Raw genomic sequence first — 22,201 nt, 5'->3', positions numbered from 1 at the left:
TGAATAATAATAATTAACAATTTTTTTCTTTAGTTTGGTAATAAAATCAAGAAAAGGAGAACAAAGGCAAGCAACATTCATAGAGAAGTCCAAAACAGAGAAATGTGCTGCGTTGGCGGGAGCCAAATCCCAAGAACCAAGAATTACAATGATTGATTGTAACCTTAGATGATGTACAACATCCCCATTTGCTTGGCTTTTCATGAAGACCCTTAATCTACTGTACTATATATATTTTCCCCTTTCTCTCATCATCCTCTCTTTCTTTTCCTCGCCATGGCCTCCCAGTTCTCTCTGCACATCTCCCACCTCTCTTCCGTGTAATCTCTCTCTCTCTCTCTCTCTCTCTCTCTCTCTCTCTCTCTCTCTCTCTCTCCCCCTCCCCCTCCCCCCCCCCCCTCTCTCCCCCCTCTCTTCCCTCACTCTCTCTCTGTCTCTCTCTCTGTTTTCTGTGTTTAGTATAAGTTATTGTATCTGGTTGACTAAATAATAATGCTTGAGAAGAAGTATACTGTTGCGTGTTGCCTGTTGGATCAAGCTTAGATTCATTGTTTTTACTCTTTCTAATTACCCCATATATTGTTACTGGAAGGAAGTAAAACTGGTTCTTATCTCGTAATTATGTGGCGATCTGGGAAGACGATAACATAGTCATGTAGCTTAGCTTGTAAAAAACAAGTACATTAGGCTCTAGGTGGGACTCTAACATCTTAATTTTTATCTGAGAAATGAATTATGATATGGGTTCAGGGTTTGTCTTGTTAAAACCGCAAGGACATCACAGGACTAACAAACATACTATCTATTGCCTTGGATTAGGGTTTAGATGCTTAGTGTGAACGAAAATGAATCCAAGTAACCAAGGATGGAAAAAGTATAGTCTTATTTCGAGGTCATACATAGTAAATACATCAGTAGTTCTGGGAAGTGATTGGCGCAATCTTGTCATGATCTAGAGGCAATTAGACACTTTGCTATTGCTAAAACATGAGCATATCACTTATTGAGAATTATTAATATTAAGAAATAGGATATATCAGATTATGAATCATTCCTGTAAGGGAAGATATTGTTGATGGCTGATATATTTGACGTTAGAGAAGCTCTTTACCTTCTACTTTCTGTTGTAGAGAATCTTTTGAGTCTGAGGACAGCATAAGGTATAAGTCTAGTTCCTCCCACATCTCGGAGTTGAAGACGAAGTATGGTCTTTCAAAAAACAATCCCTTGTGTAGATTTCTATCCAGACGCACACCTTTGTCTCAATCCAACTCGGTAAGAAGGTATATACCAAAGGTACTTTCAGCCATTTCTTCTTCTGACACGGATCAAACTAATGTCGAAGCTGAGCAGCCTGTGGCTATGGCTAATTCTCTTGAGATTGAATGCAATCGGATCAATTGCCTTGTGTGGGTACTCCATGAATCTGCCAGAAGTTTTTCAGTTGCAATTCAGAAACTTAAATTAACTAGACGTGACCCGGAGCTGGCAATGGCATGGGTTGGAATTGATGTTCACTCATGGCACAAAAAAATTGCTTATCAGGTATGCACGTGCACACAAAAAAGATCAGTGAAATCGCTCAACAGACCATGAGAACATAGTTTAGAAGTTCTGTTAAGATTTTACTAAGTTGTTAAGTAGAACCCGATCATGTGTAGATTTTAATTCGTTTGGATGTAAGCATAAGATTTCTAAATGCACAGGTAGCAGTTTACGCTTTACTAAAGGCAGCAATTGAGGTGGAGCTATTTCTTTCTCACAAACGTAGCACTAATGCTTCAGTTTCGGTTTCTGAGATGTAAGCATTTAAAGTCCTTTCGTGTTTAATCCTCACACGTGCATTGGCAGTACTTGTTTCTCCTCTAGTTTGCAATTCCTATCAAACAAGTTTATTAAGAATAATCTTATACCCTGTTTCTATTACACTATTGCAACCTAACATGATGCCTATGTAGTCGTTAATAGTTTCTTTATGTAAGATGCCTGCTGCTAAAATACTTCTTGTTTAGCTAATTGTGAAACTTTTATACGAGTTTGACTATTTTGTTTAATCATATTTCTTAGCCTGTACACCACTACAAGTACTCTTGAGGAGTGCATAGAAAGTCAGCTTACCTCGAGGAGCCCACAATTAGTACATTGGTTTAAAACTGTGGAAATGCCTCGCATTGCTGGATTGTTCATCCCTCTGTTCAAAAAGTGGTCCTTGGATTATGCAGGAAGGTCTGTGTTAAAAAATTATTTGCAAATACATGTTGACTTTATAATCTGATAAATATTTACAACTCGATATGAAATCTTGTTTGTTATATAATACTCAAGATACCCCCAACATTCAGAAAGATTCTAAACACATATAACTCAGTGGTGTTGCAGGGATCATTTTGGCAATAAGTTGCTGCACTGCAGTGAGAAAGTTGGGTTCAGGGCGTCTTTCTTGTCCTTCACTATCTGAATCTATAGAAGATATACTAGTAAAGCTGATGAACTTGTCCTACAGCCTCGTTTCTGTGGATAAGTTGCACCACCTGGCAAGGGAGGCTGGTTTTGAAGAGGACTTCTTGTTGCATTTTGGTTCAAAGATTCTGCCCAGTAAGAACACTGAAAATATGGAATTTTGGATTGGCCTTGTCCGGGCAAAACTCTCTGAAGCATTTCACAGGGAGAGTGTGATCTCGGGGAAACAAGCATTCTGCGACAAGGTCAGTTCTCAAGTCATCATATTATCAGGCCTCATCACCTCGGTGTAGAAACATTGATAATAAATCTTTTAAAAAATGTCTAGACTCTAGAACGTGGCAAGTTCCAGTTAATAATATGTGTTCATTGTTCCTTTCATTTGTTAATCTTGTAGTAAATAATTTTTTCCATCAATTGTATAGAGCTATCTGTTAATTACCTTGCTTAAATGGCAATTTTGATAAATGAACTCTTAAAATATTAGAAATGTTGATCTGTAACATGACAGGATCAGGAGAATAATTTGTCTATTCTTGGACTTTTTGCATATTTGGGAAGGGAGACAAGATTATTCATATCAAGAATGAAGATTAAAGATCTGGATGAACAAGTTGTGGACTTTCTCAGGTAGGGTTCCTGCACTATCAGGCATACAGATGAAAAAGTACTTTTGTCCTAACTGCATAACTAATTAATATGTCCCATATACTTTTTGCAGTTATTTAGAGTGTGGCACTCTCTTCATCTATCCTAAATTTTCTTCCCTGCGTGAGTATCAGCTCTTCATGGAGGTCAGTATGCAGTGCTGAAGCTATGGCCTGCAGGATACGGGAGAGTTATAGATTTTTGGCCTTACTATAGATTTCTATAATAGTTTAGACTCCTTGCACCATTAGCACTTTTGCGGCACTATATTATTTAAAGAACTCTTATAATGTGCTTAAGTGTTGCTGCTAAATTATTCTTATATATGATAATATTGCATAAGAAACAAGATTCGTATATTATGATTTTTTGGTATCAAATATAACTACTAATCTAAATAATGTATAATAACTTTGCCTTTTATCTTGTTATGTCTCTCGTAGAGTTTCTTAAATTAAATAAAGTTGGAATTAAAAAGGGTAAACAACGTATAGAGTTAAGTTATATTTAAGTTTGGTCCCCGTCGTCATCAAATTCTGTCCCAGTATGTTACCAATTTAAATAGGTGACATGAATCAGTTTATTGTGTTACAATTGTTGTTAGCAGGTAGTTACTGATGAAATTGGATGGCTAGATTTCTATGCCGAATATTATTGCAAGTTCTATCAAGGTAGGCGAAGATCCAAACAACACAAGATACAGGCAGAAAAAGAAATCATTCTGCACACAGTTTTCACAGTTTGCTACGATGTTTTCTCTGGGTTTGCGCACTACAGTAATTCAACTCAACAGCCCTTAGATTCGAATTTGCTTGCATTTTTGCTTCGAAGGTATTGACTTGGCCCAAATTAATAGTATAGTTTAAAGTCCCTTTAAGATGATTTGCTGCCATTTTACAGTCAGAGCTTACTTTCTATCTGTCTGGAGGACTACTGGGCTGCATATGATAGATCCGGGTAAGTTAAGTCATTCAGTTTTAGTTTTTTTTAAATAAATTAGCAAAGAATTGATTGAATTTGTGCCTATTTATTTTTTCTCACAGTACTAGTGAACACATGAAAAACTTGGAGGGAGCTCAGTGGAAACCAATCGATTTCCGTAAAAGAGGAAGTGAACAACATGGATCAGAAGTTACTAAGGTATCATTCAAGACAATAATATTTGCAGTATTATTATAACTTTTTATGTAAGCTCCTGGGTACAAGTAATAAGTAACAGTATTAGGGAAAGAATTCCACCATATATCTTCAAAATTTCTCGTTCTTTCTAATTCTCTACTCATTCTTTAAGAATCGAATTTGGAATATATGTCCTTCACTTTGCATGCATTCACATCTATTGATACCAGTAGCTTCTTGTGACTACAGACTGCTCAAATTAGGCAGGGTTTGATTCCTGAGTCAAAGTCCCTTTACGGGAGTCTACTGAGTAAATCCTCCTCCAAGCTTATATCTGCAAGTACGGTAAGGCCAAAGATCCTCTATATTTGGTTAGATTCAGTAATACTATATTTATGTAGAGGTGCTTACTGCAGACTGAATGACATACAGGCTATCTGGATGGGCACTCAGCTACTTTGTGTAGATGTATTAGTTTCTTTGAAACTTTTTATGAAGCAATTACTGGGGAAAAAGGTTACCGAAAGAGAGAAGAAGAAGATAGATAAAACTCTAGCTGATATTGCAACACTAATTCCGGTTACGATCCTAATGCTAATTCCGGTAAGCATACGTTAATATCACGTTTTATGGCCACTTGCATCATAGGAGTATCTTTTAGTTGCTTATGAAGCTAGCAGTGTAATGTATCAAAATTGTAATCCACTGGTGTTTGCATTGTTTCTCTGGTCTTTCGAATAGAGAAGTCTTTCGAAATTCCACTTTTAATGCAATCTGGCAAAAGTATGGTATGACATCGTTTAGATGTGCAGACGTTAAAACTCAAATGGTACTAAAGATGTTGAGGAATATAATTTAAGTACTGTCTGCTTGTCCAAGCTTATGATATCCTTATTTTAACTTGCTTATAACACACAAGCTTAGATAAATGGTCCCATGCTTTTCCCTGCTTTAAGAGAGACCAAGGAGACCTCCTTATATGAGAACTTAGCTCTGTCTGTGTGTGCAACTGTGTGTTACTTATATGAGCACCTTATACATTTTCTTTCTGGTTTAAGGCATTATGTGGGTATGTAATCCCACTTTTCATACTTCTCAAACACCTGATACATGGTTGGTACCAAGTATCAACAACTATTCTAATTTCTCTGTGTGTAATTAGGTGTCCGCAGTGGGACATGCAGCTATGTTAACAGCAATTAAGAGATACATTCCAGCACTGGTAATTAACTTTATTCATTCTGGAGTTACTTGCTAGCATCCTATGTCTTATCTATCTAATTAGCTGCACTTATCTTTGCTGTCTTTGATTTAGATTCCATCTCCATATTGTTCTGAAAGGCTTAACATGGTGAAACAACTAAAGAGAACAAAGAAGATGGAAATCCAGGCGTGGAGCAACATTGAAGATAATGCCATGTTCGGTGAAGGAAGTAGAGAAGTTAAAGAGGGAAGTTGTTTATCTGGAAGCAAAATGCATGAAGAAGATAACGGAAGTAGAAAGACGGAAGTTCAATCATAAAGATGTATGTCACCAGATAAACTTCCTCCAAAGTTGCTCTTATAAGCTCAATAACCATCATATTAGTAAATTATTATCTGAATGAGTCTGTAAATAGCTAGATGTGCATAGTAACCTGAACCATTACCAGGAAACTGGTAATTGGCATGTAAGATATGATATATCATAAGAAAGTTGTGCACAAAACTCTCACATCATCATAAAAGTCTTGTTAAATGCAACCTTGCCCTTGTAAAATTTTATAAAGAGGCGTTCAGATATGTTACATATCACTTATTTATGAATAGTGTTCAGATGCAATTTTAATACACTCTCATTGAACTTGTGATCATGATTTTAATAATCAAAGTAGCAAGGTACTGCAGGGCTCACAATTTGACTGTAACAAAAAGAAAATATTTTAATTTATTTTCTGAATGTAGCTTGTGTTGCTGTTGAAACAGATTTAATTTTTAGTTGCATCACAATTCAAAGCAATTATATGGAAAACAGTCGAGAAAAGTGGGCTAAATTTGAATCCAACTCCATACATAAAATAAAGAGAACAACACACTCTGGATTTTACAGATCTGAAATGAGAAGAAAAAAGGAATTAAATTAGAAATTCACAAAAGAAAGAAAAGTGAAGTAAATCAACCTCCTTTCCTTTCTCTTATTCAGAAAACAAAGTCTCCATGGGGTGAGAGAACTGAGATGATCATCAGTACTGGTTCGTAAGAGGAATGTGTTCCTGTTGCATGAACACATTAGGGTAAATGAGTCCGGCCAATCCTCCTCCGACGAGGGGTCCGACCCAGTAGATCCAGTGACCACTGAAGTCGCCACTGGCCACAGCAGGGCCAAATGATCTGGCCGGGTTCATCGATCCCCCTGAGAAAGGCCCTGCTGCCAAGATATTGGCACCTACAATGAAACCGATAGCAATCGGTGCAATTGTGCCTAGTGCACCCTTCTTTGGGTCAGCTGCTGTGGCGTAAACTGTGTAAACCAGAGCAAAGGTGATTATAATCTCGAACACAACTCCTTGTATTGCTCCCACCCCAGCTGCCACACCGTGGATCGGAACGGCCTGCAAGAAAAAAATGTCATATAAAACCAAAATTAACAAACATATTTACTTGCTTTCATTTTCAAAACAATTTTCATGTTGCAACAAACATGTAGAGAGCAAGTGTGTGATTACCAAGCCTCCCGTGACAACTTTGAGGAGGTAGCACGCGACAACGGAGCCAGCAAGCTGAGCGATCCAGTAGAAAACGCCGGTGAGAATAGTGATCTGGCCACCAACAGCCAGTCCAAAAGTAACCGCGGGATTGACGTGGCCCCCGGAGATGTTGGCTCCGATGGCCACCGCAACAAACAGAGCCAGCCCGTGACAGATTGCAATCGCCACCAACCCCGATGGATCAAGTGCAGCATCGGATGTAACCTTTGCTGTTCACACAAATTTACCCAAAACTTCTCAATTTTTAAAAACGAACACTAAATAAACATGCGTTAAAGTGTCTGCATGGACATGTACATGATAAAAAAATCTGAAAAATATTTGATAAATGTAAATAAAAAAGATACCGTAAGCAATGGCGGAGCCAACTCCAGCAAAGACAAAGAGCAAGGTGGAGATGAACTCAGCTACGTAGGCTTTCAAGGTGGCTAAGCTGAATGAATCATCAAAGCGTCCGAATGCGATTCCTGGCATCTTTCTAGTCAAATGTTTTATTAAATTAATTACAGATAAAGGGTGAGGGTGAGACTGAGAGTGAGAGTGAAAGAGATAAGGGTTTGAGGCTCATTCTCCACGTATATATATACACTTTCAAATAATGTTATCATGTACATTACTACCATAGCTATACACTACATTATATCACCTCATGACTGAATTAAAAATTCATAATTATATATTTTAGATTATCCTTGAATGTTTTTTAAAACCCAAACTAGGACCCCCCGGGGGCATTTTCCAATTTATAATTTTAAACTTAGAATTATGCATAAAACCCCTAATCAAGAACATACGAAAAGAATGAGATCTTAATCTAGTTAATGAGGAAATAAATCATAAGATTTAAATATGAAAACATATTTAACTAATATTCCTGTTTTCATTGATTAAAATGATATCACGTTTGAAATGAGACATTTGACATCTAAAACATGGATTTAGAACATATTTTCTTATCATGAAACTTAAAAAAAATATTTTAATACAAAGATATATTATACCTATTTTCATTAATTATTGGAATTGAAAATCACCCTTGACATGAACTAAGGAGTATCTTTTCAAACGAAAGTGTATATATAATTAAGTTTTAATAACTTTTATCTTAAATTAGTTATGTTTCAATTTTATTAATCATTTGTATGCCGTCACTTTTTAATTACTCGCTCCGTTTCTTTTTAGTTGTCAACTTTGATTTTGTGCCGGTTAAATTGACCAAAATTTGACTGAAATTTATTAATATTTTATCAATTGAAAAATTATATGTCACTAGAAATAACTTTTAATCTATTTTAAGATGTAATTTTCAGTTTTTTAAAATAATAAAAGATAATTTATAATCTTTGGTAAAAAAATTAGTCAATTTAACCCATAAAAATAGAATTATGAAAATTAAAAAAAAAAAAGACGGGGGAGTATATTTTTGATGCAAATCTGTTTGAAAATATTGTTCATAACGCTCCGCTAATAAAAAAGCGATGTATTTCAAACTTCCGAAATTCCGAAATCTTTTCTTTTGGCAAAAACTATCGATATCTTTGAAAGTGAGGGGGAGAGGAAGTATAATTAAAATGTCGATGACCCCATTTGCAGAATATTCATATTATATGCCCGATCATTCCACAATAAAAATTAATATTCTGAGAGATGGAAGAGGATAAGGGAATAGAAAGTAGGGTATGTGTATAGTGTATTGATCGAGTAGGAGCATATCCAATCAAGGATAGTATTTTTTTTTTTTTTTTGACGGATATCCAATCAAGGATAGTAGCAACACAGAAAATTGCAAATTATAGTGCAAAAATGAGCTGTCTTGGCTCTACTGGACTGGAAGTGTCCAGAACCTGTTCTTTCATCAACACATTTACACATATACGCCAACCCCATGTGAACCGGCCACCACCACTTTCTTGTGTGTGTCTGGGTCCTTCTCTTTCTTTTCCGTGAGATCTGTTAATTCGATTTTTGTGGTTTTAAAATATAACCAAAATTAGAAGTAATTTTGTGATTAGTTCATCAATTTTTTGATTACTTAAATATTGTCGAAAAAATATTTACGCCCGGTGTTTCAGCCCTCCATCAAAACATAGACAAAATCCCTTCATCATCTGATTATTCCGGGCATGGGAGTTTTGTGGATGAATTTATTAGTAATTTATATTTCTGACAGATTGATGAAATTATATTTCCAAATTTCAATGATAATGTTTCTTGTCAAACGAAAAAGATGGTATGATTCAGTTTATGCAAGGAAATGATTGTGAGAAATAATTAGTGAACTACTTTTGCTCACAAAGTTCACCGACCATTTGGTAAAGGCATATTGGAATAAATTATAAAGCTCATTGATCGGTGGATAAGAATGAGAAACATGCAAACTATGCTTTTTTTGTCAGATCATTATTTGCACGACTAAAAACAATGTACTAGACCCTTCCTCTTTAAGGACAAAATTATTAAATTGTAAGAAGTCCCCTTCAATTATCAGAACAGAACCAAAAGGCGAACTCATTTCATATTTTATAAATCTTTTAAAATCACGGATTATTGTACTGATAGTCCAGAGTTCGTAAAAGATCTTCGTTCTTTAACTATTGTACAGACTACAGAGTACAGAGGTTTGAGAAGGCAGGTTAATTTAAAAAAATAGAATAATGTAAACACAAGCATGTGTTTGATTTTAATAATGCCTAATTTTCAGAAAGCTCCATTTTTCCATTTGCTGGTTCTACTCAACGCACTGTATTTGAATAGACAATGACAATGACAAAAGCACAAATAGAGCAGAGTATGTCTTTGTTACTTTTACCGACTTCTTCGTTTATGTCGATCAATTATTTCGAATGAGATGCACACCAAGGGGCATTATTTCATCCTCTTGGTTCAAAATGAATGTGAGGGACAGACGAAATGATCACTGATAGATTCAAATTGCATAACTTGAATAAATCAACTCAATGTTACTAAATAAATAGACCCAACTCAAAAGAACTCGTATAGACAAAAATATTTTATGCATACAAAATATTGTTAGTCCGGCCAACAAGACACAAAAAGAAAAACTTAAACCCATCTTCTTTAACATCCGTTTCTCATCCAAGGTGTTGAACTAGGACTTGTTTCTATTTCTATGTTTCCAGAAAAGAAAAACCTGAACCACATCTTCTTCAACTTGAGCAAATGAGCATCTTTTCTTGTCGAAAGTGTTGAGCTCTGATATTACGAGCATAATAAACAGGACTAGTACTTGGTTCTAATTTATTCATATTTTTGCTCCCTCGGTTTCTATTTACTATGGCCATAGGCTACAACAAGACTCCACTAACTGTACAACACAGAATTTATGCTGCAATTGAAGTTGCTAACTTGGTTTCAACAATCTACCGAGTCAAATGATGACCAGGACCTTGATAATCTACTCAGATTTTTCTGGGAAAGGAATAGACACACGACATTGGTAGTAACCATTTTCATCATACACAAACCTTCGAGAAAGATGAGCTTCACGGATAAGATATTCTCCCCATTCTTCAGATCCAAATTGCTCGACAATACCGCGAGCATCAAAAGTATCAGCCCTTCTTGAATATTTATTCCTGAATGTTTAGGATGCACAGTTCGTTCCAAGAAGAGAAATATATACAATTGTCAGATGAGTGAAAACTGATCAAGGATCAGATCACAAGTAAAGCTCCAAGCAAATGACTTAAACTTGTACTAATAAACAAGAAAGAACCTTTTCCTGTGACTTGCATTCATCACAGTGGCATGCAACTGCAGTTTATGGAGTTAACATATCATTAGTATTAGATATCAAAGACAGCCAATTCTTTGGTAGAGAAATAAATCTCACAAATTGAAATTCTATAACAGACAGCTCTACCCTCAAGGTCATACCTTCAGCTTCTGGCGTGCATCTTTCTCTAGAACTAGACCAGCTTCAGTAAATGCATCAATAATGACCTCTAAAAACAGCTTAAGAATAGCAAAATATAAACAAAAACTACACCAGCCTAACTTTTTCATCATACATTGTATCTTTCTATCCATGTAAGTGTGAGTGAAGTATAAAGGATCTAACTAGGGGCACATTCTGCAGTTTTATAATAGAAATGAAAGTACACCAATTATCTGACATTATAAACTTCAAATGCGATATAGATGCTACTCAACTTTATCCTGACTAGTTTTACAAGAAACACAAAATCAAGTATCATTATATAATTTAAGATCCTATCAATTCCTCATAAGACCTTGAGGTTTTATGACAGCAGGCCAAATAAGGATACGACAAGCACGCAAAAGTCGGTCTTCACCACCAATTACTTCTACAGGAGCGTAGAGAACACGAGCTTTTGCAAAAGAGCCTCTCATACAGTCCTGCATAGAAAAATCTGTCTAGATATGCCACAATGACGCAACAAATATAAAAAATTCATAATTGCATATCACAATAATAAATTATGAACTCAATCTCAAATGTATACTATAAGTGACATGCCAACCAAAAAAATAGATAAAGACTGTTACCAATCCCTTTAATCGCACAGCAACTGGTTGGCCATCCAAGGCATGCATTATTTTTGAGGAGAGACTCTGTTAACACTTATAAAAGTTTAGTTAAAACTTAAAATTATGACATGCCTCCCATTAAATCTTCAAAGGAAAGAAACTTGCCTGCAACACATTTGCAGCTACATCAACTAGATCCTTGTTATACAGCTTCAGCATGAGGACCGTTAAATGAAATGTTTTTGGCTTAATAAAAATGGATTTGTCAATCCCCAGTGCTGTTAATAAAGTGGATCAGTGAAAGAAATAAGTGGAAAAGAATAAGAACGATAGAGCCACACTGAAATTGTCATTTCAATTCATTTTATTTTATTATTCAGAATCAAGGATCGAAATTTAGCACGAGTGCACCACATTAGCACGATTTGGAGTCACCAACAATCACAAATAACAGGATAAAAAAGGACCCACTAAGTGCATGACTTGCACTATATACCTTTTCGGAATCCGAACTAGGTATAACACTTGCTTCGCTTAAAGAGCAAGAAAGGGGTAATTGAGTACATGTGTTTTTTATACTCGCTGTAGAGATGATCATCTGACACAATTAGACAAATAAAAGAATATGTCTATACCAGATAAGGCAGTTGTCTTCTCATCCAGCTTAGACGATTTCGATGCCCTAGGTGGACCTGCTTTAGGATTTTTATTGCCTTCTTCAGCTTTTAGATTTACTGCAACAACGTGTGCTCTATCTGATGGTATCTCCCTGCTTTCTTCATCTGAAGTATCTTGATTATTATCATCATCCAGACATGTAACTTCGTTCTTACTGCTAATCCCTAATATCGAGTTTTGAAAATGAAAAAGCTTCTCAACCAGTTGAGGGTGTATAGCTAAGGGCAGCGATACAAAGTGGGTGTAGTTAAGCGCAGGGCTTTTGATTACCTGTTAAATAGATACACATGTAAATCACATAGTCCTACTGCTTAAAGAAGAGAAATTAATAACTAAACTACATAGGAACAAAGATACTTTAAAAAAAACTATTAATGTTATGACTATTAGGCCAAATGACACAAATCAAAGCAAAATGAAAAGTTTTATATAAAAAAAAAGGAGCAAGTGGTAATATGAGTAAAATTGTTTGGAAGAGCCAGATGAAAAGATTATAAGCACCAACAATGCCAAACATATCAATTGCCCTGCAGGGAAGCAGAAACAATACCCACTTGGTGACGAGCCATTTCTACCGGTCTTTGCCATGCAGAAAACATTATTTGCTCAGAGACAACTCTGCTTTAAGTCAATATCATAACCCTCTGAACAAACATTGATGGTAATTTAAATATATTCAGGGTTGGGAGAAAAAATAGGTCTAAAAGTAACTTTCTTCAGAATAGTAATGTGCACTAAAACATGTAGCATTGTTTCAGAATGAAGTACTGCCAATTACCTCTTTGATCAGGATTTGAAATTTTTCTGAAGCTGTTGTTACACACTCTGCAGAAATGCCTTCAATGGCTGCAACAAATTGCGGGGCAACTATTAGTCAAAAGAGGACTCAAGAAATTAGTAGCTTTCCCTTATACATGAATTATGAATATATAGAGAGATGGTAAATATAAAGACATAAAAGTATCAGTGTGACATTCAAAGTCATAGATAACAGTATACAGTATTAGAATATGAATTTAGGACCAAAAAGTGGTTTAAGCATTATAACTAGCAATCTTCTCAAAGTGAAGGAATGGATCTTGAAGTAACTAAAATGGCTTGCCATGAAGAGCATACGAGTGACGAAGAAATCAGTTGGTATAAACTAAAATACTTTGAAAGATGGTGTGCTAGACAAGTCAAGATATATTAAAATTTGAAGAGAAAATACATATCCATAGAATAAAGTATAATTGTAAAAAATAAAGAGGGATGGGGAAAAAAAGAAACGGACAAGCCAGTTGTTGAATCTAATATATATTTCAGATCATATACATGATATCCGCTCAAGATAATACCTTAACCAAAATGCTCAGATGCATCCAAGAAATTATCATGCATGTACAAGTTGATCCTACAAGATAAAAATCATATTTACATAGCCCCCAAGTTCTTCTACTTTGGGTCATCTGTCATTCACTCTGCAATTTGGTATATAAACTTGTTCAACATCTATTAGTAGATAAACAGAAAAAAGATCCTGCTCTTACTCCATCTCTGATATAAAAAAGAAAATAGCCTTCGGAGTAAAGATCAATAACATGTACTACTTCTCTTCATTGTTTCAGGTGCTTATTAATCTATTATTTCAAATTTGAGGTAAAGAGAAGACAACTCTGAGGTCCAAGATCCAATTCATGCATATATAGGCTGATATATAAACTAACTGCAACTTAAGTTGTAAAAGGCATGGAGAACAAGTAGTCAAGAACCTACTGATATACTCCTTCTTTCCCGGTGGAAATATTATCTTAACTCCTATCTCCTCTTCAATTTTTTTCCAGGTTGAATTCCTGCAAATGAAATTTAGGAGAAACATATATAGATACAAATCACAAACTGCAATGTACTTTCTTAGGAATTATATGATGAAGGATTTGCATACTCTTTTTCTCTGATAAATCTAATCATGGGAGCTGCTGCCTGTGACATGATACAAGATTACAATGTGCATAATATTAGTCCTATAGAAGGCTGGAATTTATAAGCTCGAACAAGAAAAGACAATCATATTTTCACCTACAAGTCCTCACTCATTTGTTTCAGAAGCACAAGTTAAGAATAGCTGGAGAAAAAACTAGAAACAAAGTAGATAGGAAAAAAGGAAGTCGTGGTACCTAGGTTATTCTCTATGGCCTCTTATTAAGTTATAGCAAATTAATATATTTAATTTTTTCAATTGTAAATGTTGCACAAAAAGGATAGATCTCGATACTACTCAGGCATAAGAACTAGAATCTCAGCACTTGAGAAAAGAATGCCACTTAATAGAGTCTATTAGGTTTAAATACGTCAGTAAAAAATGGGGTGTTGGCCCAATTGGGCACATTTACTGAAAGAATGGCCTTAATAGTCACAGCCTTTGAATATGGCCCCTGATGTCACTTGAAAACGTGACTTCGGGTCACGTTTCTGGTAAACATTATTGTGGTTCACGTTTTGGCAACAAAACGTTGCTTGAAATGGTGTTTTCAATGAAAACGTGAGTTAAACTCACGTTCATGGTTTTAATCTAAAACACCATGCAACGCAAGTTTAAATGACGTTTTGCTTAAAAAACACAACTTTAAGCTACGTTTTACCTCCAAAACGCAACTTCAAGAATATTATTTTTTTAATTAATTTAATTTTAAGATAAATAAATCATTTTAAAACCCAAATATAAACTCTAAATTTTAACGAATGTCCAACCAGCTACCTAAAATCAAAAATTACAGTACAAATTAATCATTCTGCAAGCCAAACCTAAACCCTAAATGTTAACGATTGTAAATTTATTTATTCCGCCGGCGTCTCGGCTTTAGGGCCTTCGGCCCTGCAGCCTCGCATTAATTAGGGTTTAGGCTCGAGGGAGTAGGGCCTACCGGCCCTACACCCTCAATCCTAAACCCTAACCGTCGGCCAATTTAATATACAGTACGAATTAATCATTCTACAAGCCAAACCTAAACCCTAAATGTTAACGATTGTAAATTTATTTATTCCGCCGGCGTCTCGGCTTTAGGGCCTTCGGCCCTGTAGCCTCGCATTAATTAGGGTTTAGGCTCGAGGGAGTAGGGCCTAACGGCCCTACACCCTCAATCCTAAACCCTAACCGTCGGGCAATTTCATTTAAATCCTAACCATCGGGCAATTTAATTTCAAGTATAAATAAATCATTCTAAAAAACCAAAAAATGAACCCTAAAATATAAAAACTATTAATTTCAAGTTTTTTTATAAACGACAATTTAATTTTCAAGTATAAATAAATCATTCTAAAACCCAAAAACGAACCCTACAATATTAAAAAATATTGATTTCAAGTTTCCATAAAACAATATTATTAAACGTAACTTCTAGTTACGTTTAGCTTGCATACAAACATTGAATGTTGATAACGTCAATGCGGGTGACGTTATGAAATAAACAGAAGAAACGCTGCTTGAAGGAGTGTTTTAAAGTGACAGTGAGGGCCATTTTTCACTAAAGTGACAACTGGGTCATTTCAGGCACAAAAAGCGCCACTGGGGGCCTTTTCTCTAAAAAATGACACATACAACAATATTTATAACTTAAAAGTTATACCTCTATTCTGATACTATGCTTCTCTCCCGAAGACATCGATCCCTCTGCAAGTAAATCGCCATCATCTTTCTTCAAGACAGAAGAACTAGTATGTTCAGAAGCAACTACTTCATTAGCTGCTCCAGCTTCAACACGAGCTCGTTCATTATCCGAAACAGAGTTAGACATTATGTCTTGCACTTCTCCAACTTGATTATCAAGTTCTAACTCTGCAGAAACTTGATCATTCATCATACAATCTGCAAATTCACATTCAATGACATATAACTACCTAAATGTGACTTACATCGCAAATTACAAACGTAATTCCACTGAATGATCCAATAACAACAAACTTACCCTCACTCGAATTGGCCTGAGTAGAGACCGGTCTCCACACAGTAGTAGTAACTATTTTAGTTTTCTTTCGGTTCGCAGAACTTTCCATAACATTCAAAGAAATAGCAGCTTTGCGGTTACTATTATTCAAACCATGAAATAAACAGTGTGTTCTCTGTCATTATTTTTCACATCAAATAAACAAACAAAAAAAAATTGTTATCCTACTAGCAGATTGAACAAATATCAATTATACATCAAGGCGACACATAAAAACAATAGAGAAGTTATTAATAATTTAGTGATGAAACCTGGAGAAATGGCCTGGATTTTTGAAGCAGAAAAGTGTTGGTGAATTTATAAGCTATGTCGAATCTGCACAATTAAAGATGCGATTCAGCAGAGCTTAAATGTAATTTGAATCCTACTTCGACGACAAAAACTAGGGTTTGGAAGATATATACAGTACAGTACCTGATGAGAGACCTGCAGGGCTGCAGCTTAATATCATGTCTATCTGACTATCTTCCTCACCGCCTTGCACCCCGAATTTTACTTGTTTTTAAAATGATTGTCAATCGGGAATCCGAAATTTGATTTTCCGAATCAGGATCGAATTAGGATTTATGAGGAATTTAAGGAAAGATTTTTGGATAAATTTACTGTTATGAATGAGTGAAAAGTTTTTAAAAATATATTAGAAATAATAAATTAGAAATATTTAGAAGTTTTTAATAATAATAACAATTATTATAAATTATTATTATTATTATTAAATTTACATATTTTTTATATCTTATTGTACTATTGTATTTTTTTATAATTATAGCAAAAATATGGATAGTGGAAGTTCAGTATAAGAAAACATATTCGAGTTTCAATATCAATGATAAATGAATCCCCGCCCACAAAGTTTTTATTTTGGAGGACAAAACATCATATATTATTTGGTTAATTGATATTATATTTTGCTTAATCTTATTTTAAGAAGATTATATAAATTGAAAAAAAATGGTCAAACAAATTAATTTGCGGTGGAAAATCTGATTTGTTTTTTTTTTTTTGAAAAAAAGAAATTAATTCAATAATGAAAAGCCATACGGCATCTACAAGAACAATCGAGTCGAACAAACATAAAACAGATCATATCGCTGATTAATCTAGTCTTTATAAAGACACAATCAAGCGATTTGTTGAAATTGATATATACACATATAGCCTTCATCAAAATTTCATCAAAACCCGTTTGAGCTATCGATCGTAACTGTGATCCCATATAAATCTTTTTCACTGAATCAATCCCTTGAAAATCTGGCAGATCTAAGGACATTGAATCACACCAAAACACACCAAAAAACACACCAAGCTCTCACAAGGAGAGAATAAACAAAACCCAAATAAATTGGGAACAAAACTCACCCAAAAAAGATTTTATCAAACAAAGATACAATCTTGAAAGATAGAAATCCTTACCCGGGGAGGTGTATTATTGAAAAGGAAGAGCAAAACAAAGAGATTCGGGGCTTTCCACTTTCACCGGTGGAAAGCCCCACACGACGGCTAGGGAAGAAGAAGAAGTTTGAGAGGATTTTTTTTAGGGTTTTGAGGAGAGGCTTTTTTGGAAAATCTGATTTGTTATTATGAACAGAAATCATTCCAGAACAAACTTTTTACCAAACAGAATAAAAGTCTAGGTTTTACCTTATTGTCAATATAATTCGCTGGGGAACACATACAATTCATAGTTGCCGTAAAAAACTTGTTTTTGTGTGTGCGTTACAGGTTGATTTTTATTTCAAGTATTCATCAGGTAGGCAAGCCAGGCAAATGGAGATGGATTTAGAGTGGGGCGAGAGCTTGGCTCAAAGGAGGGAAGCTGAAGCAAGGAAAGAAGAGCTTGCACTCGAGAGGTCCAAACCATTTGCGAGGAGCCGAGATGATCCAGAACTTGACAGAATGATGAAGGAGCGATTAAGATGGGATGATCCCATGGCTAAATTAATCAAGAAAAAGCGCGATGTTGAGCTTGGTTTGCCAGACCTGGGAGATTGTCAGAGAATGAGATCGTCGGGTTTTATTGTTCCTCAGGAGATCCCTGATCATAGCTGGCTGAAAAGAGGATTACAGGCTGCACCAAATCGCTATGGTATTAAACCTGGAAGACACTGGGATGGCGTGGATCGCAGTACAGGGTTTGACAAGGCAATGGTTGAGAGGATGAACGGTAAATTGGCAACCGAAAGAGAAGCTTATTTGTGGTCCGTGTCTGATATGTGATATTCTGCTCTGAATCTATCTCGACATTTTAGTCTTTTTAATGTAAGTTTAAGAGCATGTTTGATGATAGCCAAAAAATTGATGGAACAAAGTCATGAACTTCGGTTTTTTTGAATACGGTTCATCGATTTACCAGAATACTTAATGCTGCTATTTCTTTGTTACTAGCAGCTACCGATGTGACTTGAACAAATTTATACACCAAACATACTACTATTTACTTCAAAATTGGTAGATAAGATGCATATAAACCTTACCTTACCCTACCCTTATAACTTATAAGAGAAAGAGGACAGATCATGCACTTAGGCCCTTAAAATGTAATCAATCTCTAAGAAGACATAAGAGAATTGTTGAAAATTAATTTAGCTAGGAGAGAACGAGATATTCAATCAGCGAAGTTCCATTACATATTACCTTGATTACATAGAAAATAAATTTGCAAACAGTGGAGGTCTTAAATTATGTGTTTCATGGCCACGATGAAGGCAGCCATTAATGAACACTGCTACAAACTTGAATACCAATAAACATACTCCTATAATGAAAGACATACAATATTCTTGACGCCTCTCCTTTTCTTTTTCTTTTTTGGCTTCAGCAGGCACCACACTACTGCCGGTGGTTTTCGCACTTATCCATGGTCCTTGGAGCTGCAAGGAAGGGAGGGAAGTTATTGATTATTTCAAGGTAACAACATTTGGAAAGTCTATTTCAGTATTTATATGGTAAATTTCAATGCCAAGGTAGCACATGAGAGGACAATTTTCCTCAAAGTTGACATATGAAACATACATATAGCATATTAGTATGGTTAGTTCTCAGTGCAGTAGCATACCTAGGCCAATCGCCTCTGATCCTTTCATGATTCTCAATCTCTTGCACGAATCCGTGAACATGCTACACAACAGAACAAGCATTTGACAGAAGAAATAAGTGTCTCTAGTTTTAATTAAATGTTGACATCAATTGGTCACTGTTTCGAGCTTCAGAACATGTATTTACAAAACTTGGAGATGGCCAGGTTAGTGCAAACAAGCAACAAAATGTCACATATTTGAGTATATATCTAGAATCTAATCATTTACCATCTTAGTCAAAGAATCCCACACATATTATAAGTAAGAAAATGAAAAACAGAAGGCAAACATTGATTCTTGAATGAAGGAGTTGCAAGCATAAAGATAGAGCTTACTCCCAAGGAACATCACCGACAAGCATCCAATCGCCATCCTTGTCTTCGTATGACAACACGTATTCCGAACCATGGACAAGATCCTTTAGGCGACTTGCACTAAGACCCTCGCGCTCTGGAAGTCCATTAGAGGTGCATTTTCCTAATACAGTCACACATGATACAAGATGATCAGCCACTAATATGTGCTGCAAGGACAATAGGTCATAGCTCATTTCATAATAAACAGAAAATCCAATTATAGTTAAAAGTATATTTGTGAAGCCCAGCAACAAGAGAAATAATAGCGGAAGTACATACCAATGGTAAAGCAGCTGAACATCTTCTCAAGAGCTGATGAAAGTTCAGTATAATTGCAGTAAGTTTTAAGATCGACCTTTCTTAGATATGGAGCACCATCCATGCTAACTTTGACATAGAGGCATCCTGAACCTGAACTTGGTTCAACAACCTCAGTCTTTTTTGTCAGATTGGTAGCAATGGTGTTTTTCCGAAATGACCGAATGGGTGGCCATCCAACCACCTGTGCCCTGTTACAGAAACAGCATAAGATTTGATGAATACATATGCACAAAGAGGTGAAAGCTTCTCCAATATGCACAGTTAAAATCCTACTTCAACTAAAATAATATCTTTAGATAATTATGACATAAAAGAAGAGGAAAAAAAAATGGTAACCAAACAATGCTATTACCAAGATATAAGGAAAAAAACTAGAAACACTATTGAACTGGATACATCGTACTTATAAGAGATTTCTATGAATTGCCACCAGCTTAAAGGAAAAGCATACACACCGGTCTCATATTTGATTAGTATAACCTTTGTACTAAATCACTTGAATTGTCTTGGAATGTTTTGGGTAGAGCTTAAAGAGGGTACATTGGAGCACCTAAAAGCTAAAACAAATTCAATCAATCAGCTGAAACCCTATGTCCAGTTTATAGAAAATCATCTCCACCAAAATCATGACTTGAGGAATTACCTCTACTTGTGATTTTCATTAAAATAAGCCAAACAACAAAAGAGCATGTGTACAAGAAAACCTCGAGACCAACAATGCAAAACAATAAATAGGGTTTGATATCTAAGTTACCCAACAATGAAACAAGAAAATTCACATTTTGCAGCAAATATGGATTCACAATAAAAGACAAAGGGGCAAAAGACACATACTTAGGAGCTGGAACTGAAACCTTCTTTTCTTCAACAACCTTCAAAGAAGGACTAAAATTAGCACCAGTAAAACCTAATTTCTGGGCACCATTTTTCTCAAGAACCCCATCAACACCACCTCTGCTCAAATCAACCTCAGATCCAACCTTAACAGAAAGACCCCAATTGCTAGACCCATCAATAGCATCAGAAAAGCCCCTTTTAGCCCCAGAAGAGGCAAAGTTCTTGAAAGGGCTAGCACAAAACCCACCCACACTTTTCTCACTTTCTTCCAAATCTTTCCCAAACAGAGACAAACCAAGCCCAGGTAACCCAAGCCTCAACTCAGTCTCTTTAAGCTTGTTCTTCTCATTTTCAGTTGAAACATCAGATGAAGAAAGCTTATCAGAAGCTGCATCCAGTTCTGATAAACCTATGTAATCATGTTCTTGAAGTGCAGACATCAGAGTAGTAGTTGTACAAAATGAAGAACACACACTTGGGAAGCTCAGGTCAGTGAATAATTACAAGTAGTTTTATGTAAGAAAGAGAGGAGAATAATAGCATTGAGTTCTAATTGAGAAAGCAAAAAAAGAAAGTTGTTTTAGCATCTTATGTCTAGTGTGTTGTTTTTAGTGCCGGTTTTCAGTTTCTTGTTTTATGAAAAAAATTGTAAATTAGGAATCATTAAAAGTTCAATTTAAGAATACAGTTCTGCTTACTTTTTACGATCGGTTTTTCTGTGGTGTGCCCAAGGGCACACACTAAGCATTAAATTTTATGAGTTTGGTGTATTCTTATTGGTCATGTAATCATAAATATGGATGGCCCCCCTGCATTTACACCAAACTCCACCAATCAAAATCCACTAAACCCATCAAATTTAGTGCTTAATGTGTGCCCTTAGGCACACACTAGAAAGACCCTTTTACAATACCTACATTTATGTAAATATATAAGCCCACATATATTGTGTAATACTTATCGTGCTTGTTGCTTGCAAGCCTGGGTAGAAAACTAAAGGGGTAGCTAAAAAGGTTTTTATGTTTTCGAGTTTGATATCAGAGACACGAGCGTATAAATTTACTTTTCTTGTTCGTGAGACATGAATGTATAGAATTTATTTTTCTTGTTCCTGCTTTTGTGGCAAAGAAAAATTAGGCAGCAAATGCATACAGTACATATTAAATGTCAAGCCAAATCATATTTAATAATTTAAAATGTAGGTGCAGGTCTACATTCCCACATTACCATCCAATTATAAATTATCAATGATATTTATTATTAATATTATCTGCATTTGTGTTATATTTATAAGTGATGTCTACCTCTAAAATTGAAGTCAGTTTAAAATACAATTAACATAATCGCATGTTGTTGCTACTATAATGTATTTATACTTGGGGGGAAATATACTCCCTCCGCCTCCTCAATTGTTTACATTGGAGGATGAGGGTTCGGCACGCATTCTAATACTCTCATAAAAT

At 35.4% G+C, this 22,201-nt stretch overlaps 4 protein-coding genes across 5 annotated transcripts; 1 reads left to right on the top strand and 3 right to left on the bottom strand.

The window, feature by feature from the left end:
- Window positions 1-36: 36 nt before the first annotated feature.
- LOC108209095 (uncharacterized) lies at window positions 37-6,033 on the top strand. Its single transcript, XM_017379840.2, has 14 exons — window positions 37-320; window positions 1,131-1,545; window positions 1,707-1,801; window positions 2,068-2,226; window positions 2,369-2,705; window positions 2,972-3,090; window positions 3,182-3,254; window positions 3,716-3,939; window positions 4,009-4,065; window positions 4,152-4,248; window positions 4,477-4,572; window positions 4,660-4,830; window positions 5,390-5,449; window positions 5,543-6,033. Exons 1-14 carry the CDS (start codon window positions 277-279, stop codon window positions 5,747-5,749), a joined length of 2,154 nt encoding a protein of 717 aa, XP_017235329.1. The 5' UTR covers window positions 37-276; the 3' UTR covers window positions 5,750-6,033.
- A 223-nt stretch (window positions 6,034-6,256) lies between these two features.
- LOC108209094 (aquaporin TIP2-1) lies at window positions 6,257-7,584 on the bottom strand. Its single transcript, XM_017379839.2, has 3 exons — window positions 7,322-7,584; window positions 6,933-7,183; window positions 6,257-6,818 (listed from the first exon to the last, which is right to left on the bottom strand). The coding sequence occupies exons 1-3, from the start codon at window positions 7,446-7,448 to the stop codon at window positions 6,450-6,452; spliced, it is 747 nt and encodes a 248-aa protein (XP_017235328.1). The 5' UTR covers window positions 7,449-7,584; the 3' UTR covers window positions 6,257-6,449.
- Window positions 7,585-9,959: 2,375 nt separating this feature from the next.
- Window positions 9,960-16,695, bottom strand: LOC108209778 (uncharacterized). Of its 2 annotated transcripts, none has more exons than XM_017380875.2 (14): window positions 16,562-16,695; window positions 16,399-16,462; window positions 16,109-16,262; window positions 15,770-16,008; window positions 14,089-14,126; window positions 13,920-13,996; window positions 12,943-13,010; window positions 12,122-12,434; window positions 11,652-11,764; window positions 11,505-11,570; window positions 11,264-11,354; window positions 10,872-10,939; window positions 10,711-10,748; window positions 9,960-10,570 (listed from the first exon to the last, which is right to left on the bottom strand). In XM_017380875.2, the coding sequence occupies exons 3-14, from the start codon at window positions 16,194-16,196 to the stop codon at window positions 10,390-10,392; spliced, it is 1,380 nt and encodes a 459-aa protein (XP_017236364.1). In that variant the 5' UTR covers window positions 16,197-16,262; window positions 16,399-16,462; window positions 16,562-16,695; the 3' UTR covers window positions 9,960-10,389. The 2 variants fall into 2 exon arrangements, with proteins under 2 accessions (XP_017236364.1, XP_017236365.1); XM_017380876.2 differs by having other exon boundaries at window positions 16,109-16,227; window positions 16,562-16,650.
- Window positions 16,696-18,749: 2,054 nt separating this feature from the next.
- LOC108210264 (auxin-responsive protein IAA27) lies at window positions 18,750-21,410 on the bottom strand. Its single transcript, XM_017381575.2, has 5 exons — window positions 20,736-21,410; window positions 19,860-20,089; window positions 19,560-19,701; window positions 19,203-19,264; window positions 18,750-19,017 (listed from the first exon to the last, which is right to left on the bottom strand). The coding sequence occupies exons 1-5, from the start codon at window positions 21,176-21,178 to the stop codon at window positions 18,977-18,979; spliced, it is 918 nt and encodes a 305-aa protein (XP_017237064.1). The 5' UTR covers window positions 21,179-21,410; the 3' UTR covers window positions 18,750-18,976.
- Between the last annotated feature and the right edge of the window lie 791 nt (window positions 21,411-22,201).

Source organism: Daucus carota, chromosome 2 (assembly GCF_001625215.2).
Source record: "Daucus carota subsp. sativus chromosome 2, DH1 v3.0, whole genome shotgun sequence".
NCBI classification, from domain to species: Eukaryota; Viridiplantae; Streptophyta; class Magnoliopsida; order Apiales; family Apiaceae; genus Daucus; species Daucus carota.
This window is presented reverse-complemented; position numbering and strand designations above follow the sequence as displayed.

Coding starts and splice junctions, on each gene's coding strand:
- LOC108209095 (XM_017379840.2), top strand. CDS start 277: ATGGCCTCCCAGTTCTCTCTGCACATCTCCCACCTCTCTTCCGT. Junction 3,255..3,715: donor AGTATCAGCTCTTCATGGAG/GTCAGTATGCAG, acceptor TGTTGTTAGCAG/GTAGTTACTGATGAAATTGG. Junction 4,573..4,659: donor AGCTTATATCTGCAAGTACG/GTAAGGCCAAAG, acceptor AATGACATACAG/GCTATCTGGATGGGCACTCA.
- LOC108209094 (XM_017379839.2), bottom strand. CDS start 7,448: ATGCCAGGAATCGCATTCGGACGCTTTGATGATTCATTCAGCTTAGCC. Junction 7,184..7,321: donor TGGCTCCGCCATTGCTTACG/GTATCTTTTTTA, acceptor TTGTGTGAACAG/CAAAGGTTACATCCGATGCT. Junction 6,819..6,932: donor AAGTTGTCACGGGAGGCTTG/GTAATCACACAC, acceptor TTTTTCTTGCAG/GCCGTTCCGATCCACGGTGT.
- LOC108209778 (XM_017380875.2), bottom strand. CDS start 16,196: ATGGAAAGTTCTGCGAACCGAAAGAAAACTAAAATAGTTACTACTACT. Junction 13,011..13,919: donor GGGAAAGAAGGAGTATATCA/GTAGGTTCTTGA, acceptor AATTTGTTGCAG/CCATTGAAGGCATTTCTGCA. Junction 11,571..11,651: donor TAGCTGCAAATGTGTTGCAG/GCAAGTTTCTTT, acceptor AAGTGTTAACAG/AGTCTCTCCTCAAAAATAAT.
- LOC108210264 (XM_017381575.2), bottom strand. CDS start 21,178: ATGTCTGCACTTCAAGAACATGATTACATAGGTTTATCAGAACTGGAT. Junction 19,265..19,559: donor GTCGGTGATGTTCCTTGGGA/GTAAGCTCTATC, acceptor TCTGTTGTGTAG/CATGTTCACGGATTCGTGCA. Junction 19,018..19,202: donor ATCAGAGGCGATTGGCCTAG/GTATGCTACTGC, acceptor CCTTCCTTGCAG/CTCCAAGGACCATGGATAAG.